Raw genomic sequence first — 21,815 nt, 5'->3', positions numbered from 1 at the left:
ACACAACGCGGTTGATGTAGTCGTACGTCTTCACGATCCGACCGATCAAGTACCGAACACACGGCACCTCCGAGTTCAGCACACGTTCAGCTCGATGACGTCCCTCGAACTCCGATCCAGCCGAGTGTTGAGGGAGAGTTTCGTCAGCACGATGGCGTGGTGACGATGATGATGTTCTACCGACGCAGGGCTTCGCCTAAGCACCGCTATGATATTATCGAGGTGTAATATGCTGGAGGGGGGCACCGCACACGGCTAAGAGATCAATGATCAATTGTTGTGTCTTTGGGGTGCCCCCTGCCCCCGTATATAAAGGATCAAAGGGGGGAGGTGCGGCCAACCTTGGGGCGCGCCAGGAGGAGTCCTACTCCCACCGGGAGTAGGACTCCCCCCCCTTTTCCTAGTTGGATTAGGACTTGGGAGGGGGGAAAGAGGAGAGGGAAAAGAAGGAGGGGGGCGCCGCCCCCTTCTCCTTGTCCTATTCGGACTAGGGGGGAGGGGCGCGCGGCCCAGCCCTAGCCGCCTCTCTTCTCTTCCACCTAGGCCCACTAAGGCCCATTATGTTGCCGGGGGGTTTCGGTAACCTCCCGGTACTCCCGTAAAATCCCGATTTCACCCGGAACCCTTCCGATATCCAAACATAGGCTTCCAATATATCAATCTTCATGTCTCGACCATTTCAGGACTCCTCGTCATGTCCGTGATCACATCCGGGACTCTGAACAACCTTCGGTACATCAAAACATATAAACTCATAATATAACTGTCATCGAAATGTTAAGCGTGCGGACCCTACGGGTTCGAGAACTATGTAGACATGACCGAGACACGTCTCCGGTCGATAACCAATAGCGGAACCTGGATGCTCATATTGGCTCCACATATTCTACGAAGATCTTTATCGGTCAGACCGCATAACAACATACGTTGTTCCCTTTGTCATCGGTATGTTACTTGCCCGAGATTCGATCGTCGGTATCTCAATACCTAGTTCAATCTCGTTACCGGCAAGTCTCTTTACTCGTTCCATAATACATCATCTCGCAACAAACTCATTAGTTGCAATGCTTGCAAGGCTTAAGTGATGTGCATTACCGAGAGGGCCCAGAGATACCTCTCCGACAATCGGAGTGACAAATTCTAATCTCGAAATATGCCAACCCAACAAGTACCTTCGGAGACACCTGTAGAGCACCTTTATAATCACCCAGTTACGTTGTGACGTTTGGTAGCACACACAATGTTCCTCTGGTAAACGGGAGTTGCATAATCTCATAGTCATAGGAACATGTATAAGTCATGAAGAAAGCAATAGCAACATACTAAACGATCAAGTGCTAAGCTAACGGAATGGGTCAAGTCAATCACATCATTCTCCTAATGATGTGATCCCGTTAATCAAATGACAACTCATGTCAATGGCTAGGAAACATAACCATCTTTGATCAACGAGCTAGTCAAGTAGAGGCATACTAGTGACACTCTGTTTGTCTATGTATTCACACAAGTATTATGTTTCCGGTTAATACAATTCTAGCATGAATAATAAACATTTATCATGATATAAGGAAATAAATAATAACTTTATTATTGCCTCTAGGGCATATTTCCTTCATAACTAAGATACAAATATCGTGATAACTTTGACCCTGAGAAAAAAGTTGTCGAAAACAACCCCACCCCCCCCCCCCCCCACCGTTTAATTTTTTTTGTTAATTGCATGATAATTTAGTCACCGCAGTTCCGGTAACTTGCGTTCAAACACAATGATAACTTCGATCCGGAAAAAAAAGTATTGAAAAGATACCCCGTAATTTCTGTGTAAATAGCATGTTAATTTACACACTGCAGACATGATAAATTATATACAACACTATGGTAAGTTTGACCTGGGGGAAAGCTGTTGGAAATATACCCCTAATAAATTTTGTGTAAATAGCATGATACTTTACTCACAATGTATTTCATAGCTTACGTACAAACATCATGATAACTTTGACCCAGGGGGAAACTATTGTTGATAACATTGGGCTGGGGGGGGGGGGTGTTGCGACACACCTCTGATAACTTCTATGTAAATAACATGATAATATATTGCTATCTGAATTGATAGCTCACGTACAAACACCATGATAACTAGGTGTCATGATAACTTCTGTGCAAATAACATGATAATACATGTACAACAGAGTTGATAACTCAGGTACAAATACTGTGGTTACTTTTGAACCTGGAATAAAAGTTGTTGAAAAAAGATACCCCCGATAATTTCTGTGTAAATAACATGATACTATACGCACACCAGAGCTGATAACTCATGTACGAACACCACGGTAACTTTCACTCATTTGTTCCTTCAAGAAGACATAACCTCGATACCTTTTTGTGTAAATAATACGGTAATATTCCACCACAGACCGCGGTAACTTTGATCCGGGGAGAACAAATTGAAAAACATACCCTCAATAACCTCAGCGTAAATGTTGGAAATATGCCCTAGAGGCAATAATAAAATGGTTATTATTATATTTCCTTGTTCATGATAATTGTCTATTATTCAAGCTATAATTGTATTAACCGGAAACCGTAATACATGTGTGAATACATAGATCGTAATATGTCCCTAGTGAGCCTCTAGTTGACTAGCTCGTTGATCAATAGATGGTCATGGTTTCCTGACCATGGACATTGGATGTCGTTGATAACAGGATCACATCATTGGGAGAATGATGTGATGGACAAGACCCAATCCTAAGCATAGCACAAGATCGTGTAGTTCGTTTTGCTAGAGCTTTTCTAATGTCAAGTATCGTTTCCTTAGACCATGAGATTCTGCAACTCCCGGATACCGTAGGAATGCTTTGGGTGTACCAAACGTCACAATGTAACTGGGTGGCTATAAAGGTGCACTACAGGTATCTCCGAAAGTGTCTGTTGGTTGGACGAATCGAGACTGGGATTTGTCGCTCCGTATAACGGAGAAGTATCTCTGGGCCCACTCGGTAATGCATCATCATAATGAGCTCAATGTGACTAAGGAATTAGCCACGGGATCATGCGTTACGGAACGAGTAAAGATACTTGCCGGTAACGAGATTGAACGAGGTATGGGGATACCGACGATCGAATCTCGGGCAAGTAACATACCGATAGACAAAGGGAATTGAATATGGGATTGATTGAATCCCCGACATCGTGGTTCATCCGGTGAGATCATCGTGGAACATGTGGGAGCCAATATGGGTATCCATATCCCGCTATTGGTTATTGGCCGGAGAGGTGTCTCGGTCATCTCTGCATGGTTCCCGAACCCGTAGGGTCTACACACTAAAGGTTCGGTGACGCTAGAGTTGTTATGGGAAATAGTATGTGGTTACCGAAGGTTGTTTGGAGTCCCGGATGAGATCTCGGACGTGACGAGGAACTCCGGAATGGTCCGGAGGTGAAGATCAATATATTGGACGAAGGGTATTGGAGTCCGGCATCGTTCCGGGGGTACCGGGTGACGACCAGCGTGTCCGAAAGGGGTTTCGGAGGCCCCGGCAAGCGTTGGGGGGCTTATGGGCCAAGGGGAGGGGGCACATCAGCCCACTAAGGGGCTGTGCGCCCCTCCCACCCCATCTCACGTAACGTGGAGAGGTGGGGGCGCCTCCCCTAGGGCAGCCACCCCTCCCGGCTTGGGGGGCAAGTTTCCTAGGGGTGGGGGCGCCCAAACCCATCTATGGTTTCCCCTGTGGCCGCCGCCCCTCCCCTAGGGAAACCCTAGGGCGCCTCCTCCTCCCCCCCTTTCCCCTATATATAGTGAGGGAGAGAGAGGGCAGCCGCACCCTTTCCCTGGCGCAGCCCTCTCCCTCCCCAACACCTCCTCCTCCTCCGTAGTGCTTGGCGAAGCCCTGCCGGAGAACTGCAAGCTCCACCACCACGCCGTCGTGCTGCCAGAGCTCTCCCTCAACATCTCCTCTCCCCTTGCTGGATCAACAAGGAGGAGACGTCCCCGGGCTGTACGTGTGTTAAACGCGGAGGCGCCGTCCGTTCGGTGCTAGATCGGATCTTCCGCGATTTGAATCGCCGCGAGTACAACTCCATCAACCGCGTTCTTGTAACGCTTCCTCTTAGCGATCTTCAAGGGTATTAAGATGCACTCCCTCTCTCTAGTTGCTAGCATCTCCTAGATTGATCTTGGTGACACGTAGGAAAATTTTGAATTATTACTACGTTCCCCAACAGTAAATGCCATGGTACTCTACGCACCATAGACCTAAGCACTACACGGTCTGGCACATACCTAAACCGGTCTAGCTAGGCATAATGCGTAATTTTTTGTTTGATATGTGGGTCATGCCATGTTGGCATGTGGACCTCATCTCATGGCCCAAGGATGACATCGATCGTAGACTGTGGGTATTGCATAATTTACTTACAATACCATGGTAAATTTTGACCTAGGCAAAAAAAGTAGTTGAAACATACCCCTGATAACTTCAGTGTAACCCCATGATAAGTTACACACTATGGGCATGGTAACTTTTGGCCTGAAAAAGAAGTCGTCGAAACATACCAATATGGGATCTTGTTTCGATGCTCTCGTTATGGCGAATTTTTACGTGAAAACGGATTTTAAATCGGAGCGACGATTTGAGCTACAAAACATTTTAAAGTTTCGAAATAGGGAGAATCTTTTGCTGACATTATCTGTTTTGTCTTTTAGTTTGCATGCATGCATGAAATCATTAATCAAGGCCGGCTGCAGGGTCGGGCTCTCCTGTTGGGATCCCTGCACGCACTATCGTGCAGGGCCAACCAGCGGCCAACACGTGGCCTGGTGGACCCCATCACTAAAACAACCAGCCTGTATCTCTCTAATTACAGAAAATCAGTAAAACTGCCTTTCTTTCTCGCGCGTATCAACAGATTGCCGCCAAAATCTCCAACATCCTTTCTCCTATCTATCTACTCCATTGTGGATCACACATGAATAGATCAGGATCGATAGAGAATTGATCTCTCACGTGGACCAGCATCTACGGTGTTCTTCGGCATGGAAGGAGCTCCTGCGACTTCATCCATAGGTTTGTTGTTGTGTCTTGAATCTGCAAATTATCAACACTCTCATCATATGGAGGGGACAAGATTAAACAGAAACAAAGGAAGAGCTTAATCTATGACATGCAAATTAATCCTTGAGACTTAGCTCCACGTACTTCATCTTTCATAGGTCTGTTTCTTGTGTCTTCTTTGCCAATTGTAATGATAGAGATTATTGTAGTCGTGTGATAAAAACAGAGAACATAGCTACATGACGCTGCCTAGTTTGAAGTCACTGAAAGCTAGTTTAATCTCAAATTAACGGTTATCTTAGCAACATACTAGTAGTAATTAATTGGATAGCCCTTGTACTAGTTTGAAGCCATCGAAAGCTAGCTACTAGTACAGGATAGATGAAGATATCAGCTACCACTAACCTCTGTGCGGCGAGTGTGCATCGGGCTCCCGTCTTGATGTCCGCCTGCACGGCCTCTTGCGGCATCCCGGCGAAGCAGTGCTGCACCCAGCCGGCCGCATGCCCTGCAGTTCCCCACCTTCTCCAAGGGATCTGGTCGGTCCAGGAGGGGAACGGCGGCATGACAGAGCAGCTGCTCCAGCCTTGGCCGGGGCTTGGGCGCGCCGGAGTCAGGCAGCGGCAGCCGCGGCTGCTCCCTCTGTCGCTCGCCACGACCACGACGCCGCCAGACGGTGGACCTCACTTTCTGGAACTCTCTATCTCTCTCACTCACGGAGCTCAGTTCAGTGGAATAATGGTAGTACTAGCTCGAAGCGTCCACGATGGATAAGGCAAGGAGAAGGACTTTTCAGAAAATTATAAACAAAACAAAATCTGTTCATTAAGTGATGGGGTCCACCAGGCCACGTGTTGGCCGCTGGTGCCCTGCACGATAGTGCGTGCAGGGATTCCAGCAGGAGAGCCCGACCCCCGGCTGCATGTGTTTCCTCGGCTACCACCCACGGGATTAGCTAGTAAGGTTGCATGCATGCGTGATTAAGTAGGAAGAAGGAGGCGTATGGATCTGTTGCTTATCTTCCGGTCAGTCGGAAGTTAGCACAGTCCAAAACAAAAATAGAAATACTACCTTCGATCCTTAAAAAGAACTAACCCTAGTTAAGAACTGCGACATTTATTTTGAATCAAAGGGAGTAGCAAAAAAATTACAAAAAAGACAGAAATTTTGTTATTCAGTAATGAATCTAGTTAGTAGTGGATCGGAGTACATGCAGGAGATGGTGGTTCCCTGCTCCTTGTCTTTGTGCGTGAGAAAGTCCAACACCTCCCGATGTGGAAACCAGTTCAACCACCACAGCACTTGCCTTCCTTCCCATCCTGGCTGGCATGCCATGTTCACTTCCGATCTTAATTTAGTTTTAAAGTACCTTCATGCCTTTTCACATGTTCCTCAGAGGATCGATCATCTTCGGACCAGCTCGTGTATCTTCAAAAAGTCTCCGTACCTCAGCTTCCAAATCAAAACCATGTGTCCATGCATGTTCATCGGGCAAACATTAGTTTTTCAATGCGTGGACGATCTAACTGAATCTTGCTATTATTTTCTGGAATGCAGTCGCATCTTCGGATGTCCAGCTTTGTCATTGGTCTCTGAATGCCGCGTTGATTGGCAAAGTGCGTCCGAACAGCTCGATTCGGACGTATGCAGGTTATTTGAAAGTCTGAGCTAGAGATGACCTACATGTGCGGGTGACGATGTGATTTGACATAATAGACGAGTCGCTCTTGGAGAAGAAATGGCGGCTTGAGGGTTGAGCCTCCTTCAAGCCCGAGCACGAGGGCTTCTCGTGACAACGAACTCTCAAGGTTGTTCTTCCGGGCACGGATCAGCTGATGGCGATGAGACCTTCGTTGCGCTCCCTCGCTCGATTAGGTGAGGGGTTGATCATCGGCTTCGTCGTCACACATCACTAGCTAGAACTACTCTGACATGGTCATCGCTCAGTAATCAATCCATCATCCGTTCCTTGACAATATGCACACCCGACCATACATAAAAGGCAGCGGCTCCAGTACGAGCATGTCCCACGTTTTAGTGGCACAAAAAGGGCTGGCTAGCTAGCTAGAGTAGAACTGGTCCGGTAGCTGCCATGTCCACGTCACTTCTGTTTACTGATGCGGTGATGCCACTGGTTCCTGCGGATTGTGCTGCCATCCGATTCACTCGCGGATCTTAAAATAATGTGCCGGCATGGTTTTTTGGAGGTGCTCATAGGAGTAGGATGTGCGTGGATGCGTTAATATGGGTGAGTATATGTGCATATATGTGAACATCTGCGTTGTTAAAAAAACACGAGCTTTAGAAAAGTTTCCCAATTGATGGAATTTTCCAAAATTTCTATGAAGTTCCTAAAAAAAAGAGGTCATATTTTTATTTTCAACAACGAGCCCCACATCAATTTCCACCAAAGAAACCATCACAAAGTTACAAAGCTCAAAAGCCAAAAAAAAACTACCCAGCCATCAAACACAATAACGTGCGCGAGAAGGGCGGCCAACCAGCATGGCCACGTGGCGCATGCCGGTTGGCCGTGGCGAGAAAATTTTATATTTTTTTAATATTATTTTTGGAAGATGAAAGTGAGACTTTTTTTTAGAAAAGTGTTTTTTGAGATTATTTTGGAAGATGGAAGTGAGACTTTTATTTTTTATTTTTAAGATTTATTTAGTCTTTTTCTTTTTCTTTTTGATACGGTGTGATGTGCACGTGTTGCGAGAATTTTTATTTTATTTTGAGATGAAGGTGAGTTTTTTGTCTTTTCTTTTTTAAGAGAGAGAAATACGCGCGCAGCTTCCTCTTAAGAGGCCCGCAATGACGAGCGCCAACCACTAGTGTAACTTGGAGAAGGGAACACCTCCTAGCACATGCATGCCTCGAAGCTTTCAAATCTCAAGATATGCTCCTATTGGAGTTATTGGAGTACTGTTGAATTATAGGTTGGCTTTGGGCCCATAAATGAAATATCAAACCATACTATGCTCCCTAATTTTTGAGGCTCTACAATCAATTGAGGTCTCTAATGTAGTATTGGGTAAATCAATTTTGATCAGGTCAACATTATTTTTTCAAATTGGCATCCAGAACCAATTTATGATCTCTCTCCCAAGTTGATAAAACTACAGTAACACTCCTTCCATCCAACTCATCTAACTCACTCAAAATCTCCTTCAAATTTCTGTACACACCTTCCATATTAATATGCGAGCCTTTTAACTGTCTTCTCGAGTCTTATGGCTTTCTCTTGCCACTTGTCTAAATCATGAACGCAATAGGTTGGAGCATGCCATCTCTTCCTAACTACACTCATGAAACCATCCCTCTCAAACGAACAATTTTTAAATCTAAAATTATCACTATGAGTGGGTGGGATCCCAAATATCAAATGTAAAGGAACATGATCATATAGCTCTCTATTTAGGCCAACCACTGTTGCTAATGGATAAGCAACATCTCATTCTGAGGAAACTACGACCATGTCCAGCTTACCAAAAGTGGGCATTTCATGGAAATTAGACTAAGTGTGCAGTCTTCTTTAGAGCTGCACTTCTCTCAAACCATTACCATCAATGATAGAATTGAAAGTGTGCCTCCATTTGGGAAGAACATGATACGTCTCCATCGTATCTACTTTTCCAAACACTTTTACCCTTGCTTTGGACTCTAACTTGCATGATTTGGATGGAACTAATCCGGACTGACGCTGTTTTCAGCAGAATTGCCATGGTGTTATTTTTGTGCAGAAATAAAAGTTCTCGGAATGACCTGAAACTTCACGGAGAATATTTTTGGAATTAATAAAAAATACTGGCGAAAGAATCAAGGCCAGGGGGCCCACACCCTGTCCACGAGGGTGGGGGCGCGCCTACCCCCCCCCCCCAGGGCGCGCCCCCTGCCTCGTGGGCCCCCTGGCGCTCCACCGACCTCAACTCCAACTCCATATATTCACATTCGGAGAAAAAAAAAATCAGAGAGAAGGATTCATCGCGTTTTACGATACGGAGCCGCCGCTAAGCCCTAAACTCTCTCGGGAGGGCTGATCTGGAGTCCGTTCGGGGCTCCGGAGATGGGAATCCGTCGTCGTCGTCATCATCAACCATTCTCCATCACCAATTTCATGATGCTCACCACCATGCATGAGTAATTCCATCGTAGGCTTGCTGGACGGTAATGGGTTGGATGAGATTTATCATGTAATCGAGTTAGTTTTGTTAGGGTTTGATCCCTAGTATCCACTATGTTCTGAGATTGATGTTGCTATGACTTTGCTATGCTTAATGCTTGTCACTAGGGTCCGAGTGCCATGATTTCAGATCTGAACCTATTATGTTTTCATGAATATATGTGAGTTCTTGATCCTATCTTTCAAGTCTATAGTCACCTATTATGTGTTATGATCCGTTAACCCCGAAGTGACAATAATCGGGATACTTACCGGTGATGACCGTAGTTTGAGGAGTTCATGTATTCACTAAGTGTTAATGCTTTGGTCCGGTACTCTATTAAAAGGAGGCCTTAATATCCCTTAGTTTCCAATAGGACCCCGCTGCCACGGGAGGGTAGGACAAAAGATGTCATGCAAGTTCTTTTCCATAAGCACGTATGACTATATTCGGAATACATGCCTACATTACATTGATGAACTGGAGCTAGTTCTGTGTCACCCTATGTTATAACTGTTGCATGAATAATCGCATCCGACATAATTATCCATCACTGATCCAATGCCTACGAGCTTTTCACATATTGATCCTTGCTTAGTTACTTTTCCGTTGCCACTGTTACAATTACTACAAAGCTGCTACTGTTACTTTTGCCACCGTTATCGTTACTTCCATACTACTTTGCTACTAAATACTTTGCTGCAGATATTAAGTTATCCAGGTGTGGTTGAATTGACAACTCAACTGCTAATACTTGAGAATATTCTTTGGCTCCCCTTGTGTCGAATCAATAAATTTGGGTTGAATACTCCATCCTCGAAAACTGTTGCGATCCCCTATACTTGTGGGTTATCAGAACACAAGGTTTATTTTTCTCACTAGTCCATCTGATGACATTAAAATCGCCATAAATGAGCCCCCCCCCCTCTTACATCTATTGCGTACACTAGCAAATTCAACAAGGAAACCATCTTTGTCTTCTTGGATCATGGCCATAAAACATAACTAATTGCCAACTTCTTAAGATTTTCTTCTCTTCAAGTTGTCGGCAAATATAGTGTTTTCCAACCTCAAAGTTAACAACCTCATTATTATCAGAGTCAACCTCAAGCAGCAAACCACCTAACCTACCATTAAGATCTAGGTGCGGCCGAAAGAAGTTTTTATGGCCAGAATTTTTTTGGCCCAACTCCGGTTGAATCCACGTATCTTAGTCTTTGGGACACCTATGAATTGGACTCCAAGATCAAAAATCATCTACCACTGGAATCTTTGTTTTATCAGGGCATCCCAAACCCCTGCAATTACAAAAGATTCCTGACATTTTAATTTATTTTTCTTTAGGGATCTACCCTTTTTTAGCTAGCTAACCCTAAAAAAAGGAGCACAAGTTTATGATCTTATCACCTGAATGTAATAGCTCATCATCATCAGTGTCCTTAACAAGTTCTTGTATTTTTTATCTTTACTTCTTTCCACAAAAGGATTTTGCTAGCCATTTTTTAAGTTTTAATTGAAGAAATAAACGTGGCATCACAATCGTTGTTAACAACACCTAAATTTTTAGTCATATTCACTAGATCATCATCATTCTTAGTATTAAGAACCGTGGGAACATTAGCTTAGTTACCTGGAATAGTATATTTTGAATCCATCCTCTTCATGGCTAAAGCAATTGTGTCTAGATCCTCTTGATCCTTCGACCTCTCACATCTACTGAACTCAACATTAGCGTTACTAGTATGTGCTTCTTGTTGGCTACCTTTAACACCAACTAAGATCTTTAACATTGACTCCTTGGGCGTTGGCTACTGTTTCTCCAAATGGTTCGTGTGACTCATGATCCAATTCCTCCTGAGAGAAATGAACCCTTTGATCACTACCATATTCCACCAATTCTTCACCCATAATATCACCATCATCATCTTCCTTATCAATGTTCATTCCATCCTTCCCCTCATCAGACAACTTCTTATTGTTCGCCTTATCAAGATTTTCTAAACCAAGAGGTCGAACTACTTTTGGTTTATGCATATCAATTTTTGTGCAATGGAGACTTCTGTTGTGTGTGATGGAAAAATGTTTTTTCTCGACAGAAACGATTCCTAGACAGAGCATATAGTAAATAATATTAGCAAGATCGACTTGACCCCATGTGTGTGTTTTTTCTATAACAGTAATACTCCTCCTCGATTTCTGTTAAAGGAACCGTTACACGAAGAGTTCCATGCAAAGGAGAAACAAAACAAGTAGTCTCAACATACACTTAGCACTTTCTTTAAAAAGACATATACTTAGTACATTGTAGGGACTCATAGCAACCACAAGTTGGATGTGGAGTATCTGCTAGCGAGCTCAAATGCACCCTGATGAGCAGTAAAATCAAAAAAATATTAACAAAATTGAAAAAAAAAATAGATTTATTTTGCTATACTTTGACAAATGTTTTGTGTCATTGCAAAAGTTCAACTGGAAAGGGCATTCATGGATGTCATGGCGAAAACAACAAACCCGATGCTCCAAAATGCTATTTTGAAAGCATTTTGGAGTTTTGATTTCTTTTGCCATGACTTGCACGAATGTCATTCGTGATGAAATTTGTCAAAGTTTGGCACACAAAAATTCAGCATAGTTTCCTTTTTTCCCTTTTTTCTATTTTACTGTCATCCCGAGCTCATTTGAGACCCGGGGCAGAAGAGGACTTTCACCACAAGCTGTGATTCTGAAAGAACAACTATCACCAACAACTAGTGCTCAAAAGCCTTCGGTTTGTGTCCTATTCACCATTGGCGTCTAGCCATGACTTCGCGCCCACACCTCCTCAAATGGCGGACCTAAGAATATTTTTGAAGCCCCGACACACTAAATTTTTTAACATGCTCAAGGGGCTAGTTGTAGTTCAGATCACCATGAAAACAATCAAGGTAGGGCAAGACTTTATCACTGGATTTCTCCTTCATGGCCTCCAAAACCGCCAACTTGTAGGAATTTCTCCTTCACTACCCAAATTGTAGGAAATTAAATCTTCCCATGGCCTCCGAAACCGCCAACTTTATCACTGGAATTTCTCCTTCATGGCTTCATCGACATTGTTCTTTCTGAGAAACATTCCATGTGTCAAAGGGTGTTGCATAAACAACATGATTACTCATATGATGTTGTCTAAAGAAAACTATTTTCCTAGTTTTTGAATCATGCAACAAATAGACGCTCCACCAGAGAGAACTAGTTTGCGTTGGGACGATGGGAAAGCATGCATCTATTCGTTGAAGAGATCATCAATTATGCCAGGAGGTCTATTTAGACCAAATGCACAAAAGGGTCACTTGGCAAATTAGTTTAGATAGGGCACAATCAAATATCAAATGATCATTTCTATTCCAAACTCTCCTGAGAAGATTATCCTTGGTCAAGATACCATTTTAAGCATTGACTAGAGGAATATCGTTATCTCTCAGATTCCACGTAAAACCTATAACCAGCCATATCAAAAGATGCTGCCAATATACCTCCCTAATAATAAACATGTTTTAATCCCAATTCTCGATCTCACCATGTCTTCCTCATCACTTGAATTATAAGCATTCACCGAATTCTCCAGATTAGATGATTGCTCTATGGTCTCTCCCCTCGGAGTTCTTTTGAATCTCATGCAACCCCATTCACCATCCTTTACATTATGAACAATTTAGAGACTGTGATATTTATTGTATAGTATTGGGAATCATGTAATCCATTCACACAGGTTTTTTTTTTCCGGAACATGGTTTTAGCCCACTAAGAATCCCTTTTAGCAAACTTCTGGGAAAAGAGATTTACTCCCATCAGGCTCTGCCAGAAATGTGAAACAGACTCCTTTTTTGGCATGGGGACGAAACTTGGTTTTGCACGTGTTTATTTGGCAATGTAGTATACCAAGTGCCTTCGGCATTCTCCAATTTCCACAAGCTTTTGCACAATAATCTTTGATTAATAGTGGTCGGATTCAGGAATACAAGCCCCCCATAATCTTTTGGCAGACATGTGTTATTTTCTTTTATCCGTAGAAGTTTAGTCTTCTGATCACGATGAAACATTGTTCATGCAAGTGTGGGGAAGTACTCCAATAGATAAATATTTCATTTGTATGAAAAATTGTTGTTCCACATTTTCCCTACTTGTTTTCAATGATCAATTAGTCTCTTGACATCAATTGGAATTCCCAAGTACAAGGTAGTTTCTGTATTTTCCTTATACTTCATGTAAAAAAATCACTAGATTGTTCCTCTCTTTCACATGCCTCTCTCCTCTTTCACATGTCTTTCCTAGACATTAAAAAAACTTCGGCCATTATGTCTTTTTTTTTATTGTGAGACTGCTAATGTTGGTTGTATGCATCCTAATTATGCAGGGTACAGATGTCCACCCATTATCCGTTGTACTCCCTCTGTAAAGAAATATAAGATCGTTTAGATCAGTATCGTGGGAGTGTTCCGCTTGATGCTATATATTGAGTTTAATAAAATCAAAATTTATGAAAAGAAAAGGCAACTAACTTTGATCTTATGAAAATTAATTTTTAATCCAGACAACAAATTTCACTCTCGTGCACAAGATTTAGTGGCCCGGACGTGAATTATGCGCATTGAATAGATCCACTCTAAAAAAAGGACATGTATCCAGAAAAAAAGACAATGAACTTCACTTTCATGAAAGTTAATTTTCAATCCGGTCAACAAGTTTCACTCTCGTGCACGAGATTAAAGTGGTCCGCCCGCGAATATACTCCTTGAATAGGTCCAGTCTCAAAACCAGACGGCGAAATGTGGAAGAAAAATAATGAGACCGGACGGCGACACGCCTGCCGCCGCTGACATTTCCTCCCCCTGGAAAGAAAGGGGAGAGAAGAAGACCGCCGAAGCTTCGGGCAGCCCGTGCGCCTCACACGATGTCACAACGAGATGACGCTGGCAGGCAGGCGCCGGAGGTAGCTCGGAGTTGGCAGCCCCCCAGTTCGGCGACAGCGACGCGCCCACGAACCACGGCGAAGGAACCAGCCAAACTTTGATTTCTTTTCCGCTGGCCGAACAATCAACCAACAACACATCGATCAGCTGACGGAATCGCTCCACCACTTGGCGGCTGCTGCCAACGAGCTAGACAAACCTATCAGCTAGCTGGCTGACACGGAGCAGGGGCTCGCCAAGTCGCAGTCCTCCTCCTCTCCCGCCATGACCGAGCTTCTCCGGTGCCAACCCATGGATTCTGACTTGCCATTGCCATTACCATTGGAGATTTGGGCGAAGGGAGGGAAGATAAGTGCTGCGATGTGTTCTTGCCATGGATTCATGGATCGACAAAATGGAGAAGGGGATCGACTGCTGCTCAGTGCACTGGTGGAGCTATATGTTCTTGATATTTTTTCTTGTAAATTAATTGATATAAGAAGCAAATAATCACAAAGTACGAAGCAACATCCTCTGTAACCACATGTTCTTGCTCGCCGTCAATGGGGTCTTACCAGAAGAAGAGCAAGAGGAAGAAGAAGAAAGAAGAAAGAAGAAGAAGAAATCAAGAATCAAGTTAAGCAAAACGAGGCAGGCACGGAGCGGAGCAGAGCAGAGCAGATAGATATACACGGACGGACGGACCTATATCTACCGGACCGGGGACGGACGTGGGCAGGCTCAGGCCGCCGGGGTCGACGCCGGCGGCAGCCGGCTGAGCGCGTCCCGGAGCGTGGCCCTGAACTTGTCCAGATCCAGCCGCACGTTCTGCTTGTCCAGGTAGGCCGCCTTGAGCGCGTCCCACCCCTGCTTGTGCACGGCGTAGGGGTCCGTCAGCACCTGGTGGTTCCGCGGGTACTGCTCCAGCAGCGAGCTCTCCTCCAGCTGCACGTTGTAGTCCATGTACGTCACCTCCATGTCCGCCGCCGGGTTCTTGAAGGTCACGCCGGTGAGCCACTCCAGCCCGCCGAACGGCACCACCTGGATCAGCACGGCCCCCGCGGGGAGGAACACCATGTTGGTGAGCCCGGCGCCGTGCACGCCCACCATCACGTCCGCCGAGTTGACGAGCCGCGCGAAGGTGGACATGTCGGTGTGCTGGTCGGGCTCCGCGATGCGCACGTCGAAGCCCATGGCGGCGGCGGCGGCCGCCATCTCCCGCTCGTTGAGGAACCGGCGCGAGTTCTTGCGGGAGATGATGAGGAGGCGCGGCTTGCCGGCGCCCGTGGCGCCGCCGCGGGAGGCCGCCGCGCGCTCCAGCCCGAAGGCGTCGCGGAGGGTGCGCTTGAAGTCGACGATGGAGACGCCGCCGGCGGCCTTGGACGGGACGATGCCCATGTCCTTGTGGAAGTCGGAGCCGACGACGATGCGGGGCACGCAGTGCACCTCCAGGTCGTTGTTCACGTCCACCACCTCGTACCTGCTGAGCTGCCGGAACAGCGGCCGGAACTTGGCCACCCACCAGGGCTTGAGGTCGCTGAGCAGGAACTGCACCTCGCCGTTGAACCTGCGCGTGCTGAGGAAGAGCGGCACCAGCACGTCCGTGTAGTCGTGGTAGAGGTTGCCGGAGAAGCCGCGGTTGGAAAACACAAACCCGGGGACGGAGTGGTTCTTGGTGCAGGCCGGCGGCGGCGCGTCGGACGGGAAGGGTTTGAGGACGAACTCCCGGACGTGGGTCATGGCGACGGGGTCGTGGTACCGCGCGTACGGCTTGGTCCGCCACTCCCTGTCCAGCGAGTCGATGTAGATGGTGGAGACGTTGCCCACCACCCGGATGTCCCCCGCCGCCTCGCACCGCTCCGAGCGCTTGCTCGTCATGAAGCAGGTCGGCTTCTTCTTCTTGTGCCTCCCCTTATCCTTATCCTTTTTTCCTGTGCCGGCGCCGGAGACGGAGACGGCTGTCTTCTCCGCCCTCTCCGCGGTGACCTTGGGCACCGGGGCGGCGCTGTCGTCCTCCACATCCTCCTCCGCATCTTCCTCCGAACCTGACCAATCAACAAAGAAGAAAAAGGAAGTCTTGAGCAGCATGCTCTACATACATTTCGTCCCCAAATCAGCAATCGGCCGATTCTAGGTAGCTCCGCCGAATCGGTCAATCGATCCAGGCAGCTCACCTCCGACCGTGGTGGCGGCGGGCGCCGGCTCGTCGTCGGTCTCCATCCGGATGCTGGAGTTCATCTGCTCCTTGAGCTGGTCGTCCGGCTTCCCTGCGGCCATGCCAAGAAACATCCAAGCTCTCATCCATCCATCCATCCACCCAGCTAGCTCAGACACAAAGAGAAGAGAAGGGGAAAGAGGAAAAAGATAGTGGACATACCGAAGGGCGTGGAGCAGTATCTGGCCTTGACGATGCTGAGGACGCAGAGGGAGAGGAGCATGGCGGCGATGATGACGCCGTTGCTGACCCGCCGCGGCTCCTGCCGGCTCCGCAGCGCCGCCTTCATCTCCGACGCGGACCCCAGCGCGCCCTCCACCTACGAACCCCTCCTCCTCCCCCGGCTAGATCTGGAGGAGCAGCAAGAAGCGGCCGCTCCCTTGCTTGCTTGCTGGGCTTTGCTTGCTGCCTGCCTGCCTCCCCCCAAGGAGGAAGACTCTTCTCGAGACAGAGAGAGAGAGAGGGAGATGCTTTGAAACTTTCTCGTGTGGCGAGTGCCCTGCTGGATCTGGATGGACCTCAGCTGCTCTGCTCGCCGAGTGCGGATGATTAAACGAGGTGGTAATAAAGAATCGGAATGCTCTGCGGCAACTCATAAGTGAGGGATTATTGCAGCAAAATCCAGGATTGTTAGCAGCCTGGCCCCCGGGATTAGCCGTCATCGTGCGGAGAGACTGGAACGCACGACGTGCGTGCGTCGTGCTGGGCCGGCCCTAAGCCACGCAGGGTGGGCATGCATGGTCCGGCCCACACCCACACGCACACTGTTTGTTGCTAAGTTGCCTCTCTCCCCTATCATTATTGTTTTTTCCGTTTTCGGCCACAGGAAAAGATGCATGTATGCCCGGACCGGCCGACCGAGAGCGTGAATGTGGCGTGTACTTACCAGCGTCACGGGTCCTCCCACAGACCGACGTGCCAACACGCGTGAATTTGTGTATACGAATATAAATAAATAAATAAATGGAACTCCTGTTGAAAGTGTGAAATTACCGAATGGCAGAAGGTGGTGAAAGATTTCCTTTCGAAGCTGCGAATTAAATTCTTTGCGCAAACCCCTCCGTTTTGGTTTCTCACAATTAATTTCTGCTCATCTTATTTTGGTTCTCGGTATGAAAATCAACCAACGCATGAAGGTACTGTACTGCATTTGAAGACATGGCCCAACACTTGATTACATCGGTTTCTACCGTAAACCTTTGTCGTCTCGCCGGAGCGGTGAGGTCATGGCTTCTCATCATGCCCGACGACAAGCTCTGGTGTTGGGTGCTTCGGATCTGAATGAATGGTGGGGAGGGGGTTTCAGCGACGACGGATGCCGCGAGAAGTAGAAACAAAATGATGCAGTACGTGTCTGCATGTCCCTGGCCCAGAAGTTGATTACCCAACAAATCGGCAAAAATATTTTAGTACCTATAAGGTAACCAATGTAACATTTGAAGCACGGCCTACATATCAAACCACACTAAAACCCGAGAACATTTAAAATGGCAGTTTTCTCTTTCACACGACGACATCATAGTTACAAGGCTAAATGGTTTGCAGCCAACATAACAAATTTGACTACCTGGTAGATTGGCAACACTTTTAGACAACCAAGGCAAAAGGTTAGCCCATCAAATCAATAGAGTTTGACCTGGCCTACGTATAAAACGACATCTTAATGCTTGAGAAGTCATTTGTGCGCATAACGAGCCAATGTCTCTCGACTTCGCAATCGCATGATGGTGATGCAAGAAACGGGATCCCGGCCATGGGGATAGCATCTAAATTCCAGGTTGGTAATGATTTTCAAAATCCCACAACAACTTGATGAGAAAGCGAGATGCGAAAAACGGTTGCGGGGTTGTAGACAGGACGTTCTTTCCGTCTTTAGGGCTCCTTTGATTCAAATGTATTCTATAAGATTTTTGGAGCGTTAGAATCCTTAGATAATTTTCCTACGTTGTTCATTTGATTTATAAGATTGAATCTTACATGAATTTTATTCTAAACAATTATGTGTACTACATTTCATAGGAATAGCATCCCTTCCAACATAGTTTTACAATTATTTTTTTCCTGCGGCATCAAATGTTGCACACGCTATTCAAGTTGGCATCCCGCTACAATTTTCCATTTCATCCGAATCAAAGAGGGCCTTGGATTTTTATTTTCTTTCAGTTTTGGCAGTCAGCCCAAAATAAAAATAACTTGGTTGTTTCATTAAACGACGAAGATGACATTTATTGAGAAACATAATAATCTTACTTTTTTTTGGCTTGGGTTAATCAGCTACTCCTTTGTCCTAGTCCTAGGCCGTTGATCGTTTCCTGGCCGTCGCCAGCCGGGCCCCGCAGCGGGAGATTAGGTAATGCTAATCTCGTAATTTCTGCCAATCAGCTGGCACCCTGCTACCGGTACATGTAGATGTGATATCTTGCTTGGCTGGTTTGGTAACCAGCCAGGACCGGCGGCCGGGTCGCGTTGGTGACGCGGTACCGGCGGCGTACTTCCGTGTCTCTTTCTGTTAGGACAAACGCTAATGTCCATGCGTAGCAAATAAATGGGAAATAATTAGGGGCTGGGATGGTTTACGGCATCTGCAACGGCAACCCGACATGGATGTGGGAGGCAGCCATCCAACGCTAGCTGCATACATTTTCACAACAACTCAAATCAGGCGGACGAAAATCATGCAAACAAGTGTGGATTTCATATAAACACGCCTGGTTTTATATAAACATGCCGGATTTCATGTAAACATGACGGATTTCATTACAAATACATGAAAGCGGTCCTAGACGGGCTAATCTACATGATCGCCGGCTTCCGGTCCCCGTCTCCGGCCATGAACCAAGAGAACGAAAGCTTCGCCTTTTTCAGCTCCGCCTCCGGAGCCCCGGGAACTGAAGCGGTCCGCCTTCACGTCGCCATCAAGCGACTAATCGGCCGAAGATGTTGAAACCCACCAAGCTTGACGTCGATGGGAGGGGAGGACCGGAGGAGCAGTGGCCTTCCTGGGACACGAGCGGCGGCGACCTACCGTGCACTACTCTTCCTCGCTGCAGGCGGCGCCCGCAGACGTGCCAGCTTCTTCGACAGCAATGGTGGTCATGGTCTTCTTCTGCTCTGGCGTCAGCCCGTCCCAAAGAGCTTTGGCCGTGGAGGGATCCATGGCGGGGAGTGGTGTGGAGAGGGATGAGTGTGGCTATGGCCGGGGCATCGGGACATCTGTTTATATAGCACCTGTGGGCGGCAAATGGACGGACGGGTGGCGCCGAAGGAGACGCCTCCGCAACTGCGTGCCATCAATGCGGGTGGCAGACAGATGGACGGACGGGCGGCCGTCGTGTCATTTGAATGCCCGGAAGTCGCATGCACCAGGAAGCGGCGCGGGCGGCGCTCTCTCGGTCAGCGCGCCGCTTCAATGCCGACGCCAGTGAGCGGTCGCGTCTGCTCTGGACGGGCATGAATGCAGGCGCTGACGCTCGGAAGCGGGGCTGACCGAAAACGCGCGGAAGGGATGTGGGGGTTTTTGGTTTGGCCTGGGCAGTCAGAAACAGGCTTGGGATCGTTCCGGACTCCCGCAAACCTCCCCACTTTTATCTCCGGTTTGCGGCATAAATCATGTCTGGACCGCCTCGCGGACCGATACAGGGCCGCGTTGGATGGCTTCCGCTGTTCAGACAGTCCGGTCTGAACGGTTGCAGAAGGTTTAGGGTCCGCGATTGGAGATTCCCTTACCACCATAAGAGCATCTCTAGCAGACCCCTTAAAACTGCGACCCGTATAAGTGTTTTAAGGGTCGAGAAAAACGCATTATAAGGGCTGATTTTAGCTGCGACTGAATTGAGCCCGTATGATCAACCCGTAAAAAAGAAAAATCTTTAAATATACCATCTTCTTCCTCATGCCATTCCCATTCTCGACCTCCGTCCCCTCGACATGTGCGCGTCCTGCCTCCTCGAGCTCGCCAGTGGGCGCGACCAGGCTAGAGCCAGCAGCAGTGTCAACTGCAGCAGCAGCAACAGCAGCCGCCGACTCGCATGAAGCTAGCTAGCTAGGTAGCAATTTGAGCGGACGGAGAGCTAGCTAGCTAGCTGAATCCAGCGGACGGAGAGCTAGCTAGCAAGCTATCTGAATCGATTCCACCGGACAGACGTAGCTAGCTCCTCCATCCGGGCGAGCGGGCGGTGTCGTGGTTCTAAGTCTGACAGTAGAATGGGGGGTAGGGATGTAGAGGCAAGATCCTAGCTATGGAGAAGTTGTACGCACAAGTTTTACGAGTTCAGGCCCTTCTCGGAGGAAGTAACAGCCCTACGTCTCGGAGCCCGGAGGCGGTCGACTGGAGTATATGCGTGTGTGTTACAGGGGGTGCGAATCCTTGTCCCAGAGGAGGGGGGTGGCTTATATAGAGTGCGCTAGGACCCCAGCTCCCCTCCGTTACACAGGGTTCAATGTTCATAAAGAAGGAGCATTACAGGTAACGTCCGTAGTAAAGTGCTATAAATGACTATTAAGTCTAAGGGTAAATGCCGGACCGTTCCTGCGCGGAGTGGCTTTAGGTCTTCTGCACGTCGAGTGGTTTAGTGGTCGAGTGACCTAAATAAGGGGGGGTCTCCGAGTGAATGGTAGGTCGAGTGGATTGCACTCGACACCTTTGTTGGGTCCCCTCTATTTACTCTTGAACCTCTTTGCTTCTAGGACAAGGACCTTAGGTAGGACGTATAGGTCAGGCCTATTACCCTACCCCAGGTCTATGTCCTCATCATTAGCCCCCGAATGGGTTGAGGCCCGAGTGAAAAGAAGGTTGAAGTTGACCTTGCTTTGACTCTTGCTGTCATCTCCAAATGGATGCCAGTTGTTGGAACTTCGGCTTCGTTTCAGTCGCCTTGATCGATTCAGAAATGGCCGACTGGTTTTTATAACGTCATCCGTCGAGTGTTATCCTTGACATGGAATCTTTGGTGTGATCAGTTGTAGGGGATCCCGGATTTCGCGGGATTCAAAATTTTGGTGCAAGCGCGCCAGGCGGAGCGCGCCGTGGTAAGCGGAGTAGATAAAATAGGACGTTTCGATTTCCGCGCCACCTTTTTCGCCACGTATCCCGTGTGCGACTGTTAAGGGATTTGACAGGATCGTCCGGGCCCACGCGTCAGCCACTCGGAAGTAGGCCTTTAAAAGCGGCGAGGCCGAGGCGTCTGCAATGTGCGTGCCCATTCTCCTTCTTCTTCCTCTTTCTTCTTTACCTTGTTCAGCTTCTCCACTCTCGACGCCGCCGCTCCGCCGCCATGGGGAAGGAGAAAACAGCGGCGCTGGAACGCGCGAAGAAGGCGACGGGGGCGGCGAAAAGCAAGAAGACGAATCGGGGATCTTCATCGCGCTCGGGGCTGCTGTCGGGTTGGATCCAGGGAGATTGGATCCGATCCTCACTTCGGCAGGAAGACTTGGACGATATGGCCGAGTTAGGGCT

The 21,815-nt window shown here is 47.5% G+C and overlaps 1 protein-coding gene and 1 long non-coding RNA gene across 2 annotated transcripts; both read right to left on the bottom strand.

Moving 5' to 3' along the window:
- Positions 1 to 4,854: 4,854 nt before the first annotated feature.
- On the bottom strand, positions 4,855 to 5,831 carry LOC120967381 (uncharacterized). Its single transcript, XR_005761180.3, has 2 exons — positions 5,463 to 5,831; positions 4,855 to 5,090 (listed from the first exon to the last, which is right to left on the bottom strand). It is a non-coding gene; the product is annotated as an uncharacterized lncRNA (long non-coding RNA).
- An 8,935-nt stretch (positions 5,832 to 14,766) lies between these two features.
- LOC109766339 (alpha-1,3-arabinosyltransferase XAT2) lies at positions 14,767 to 17,045 on the bottom strand. The gene is made up of 3 exons (XM_020325107.4): positions 16,523 to 17,045; positions 16,320 to 16,412; positions 14,767 to 16,190 (listed from the first exon to the last, which is right to left on the bottom strand). Exons 1-3 carry the CDS (start codon positions 16,647 to 16,649, stop codon positions 14,887 to 14,889), a joined length of 1,524 nt encoding a protein of 507 aa, XP_020180696.1. The 5' UTR covers positions 16,650 to 17,045; the 3' UTR covers positions 14,767 to 14,886.
- Between the last annotated feature and the right edge of the window lie 4,770 nt (positions 17,046 to 21,815).

This window comes from Aegilops tauschii, chromosome 6 (assembly GCF_002575655.3).
Source record: "Aegilops tauschii subsp. strangulata cultivar AL8/78 chromosome 6, Aet v6.0, whole genome shotgun sequence".
Classification (NCBI taxonomy): Eukaryota; Viridiplantae; Streptophyta; class Magnoliopsida; order Poales; family Poaceae; genus Aegilops; species Aegilops tauschii.
Note: the sequence above shows the minus strand (reverse complement) of the source record. Positions and strands in the feature narration are given on the sequence as shown.

Bases quoted from the DNA above. Each gene is read 5' to 3' on its own strand.
- LOC109766339 (XM_020325107.4), bottom strand. From the start codon at position 16,649: ATGAAGGCGGCGCTGCGGAGCCGGCAGGAGCCGCGGCGGGTCAGCAAC. The intron at 16,413-16,522 runs GTATGTCCACTA...GCATGGCCGCAG, and splicing joins ATACTGCTCCACGCCCTTCG to GGAAGCCGGACGACCAGCTC. The intron at 16,191-16,319 runs GTGAGCTGCCTG...TTGATTGGTCAG, and splicing joins CGCCGCCACCACGGTCGGAG to GTTCGGAGGAAGATGCGGAG.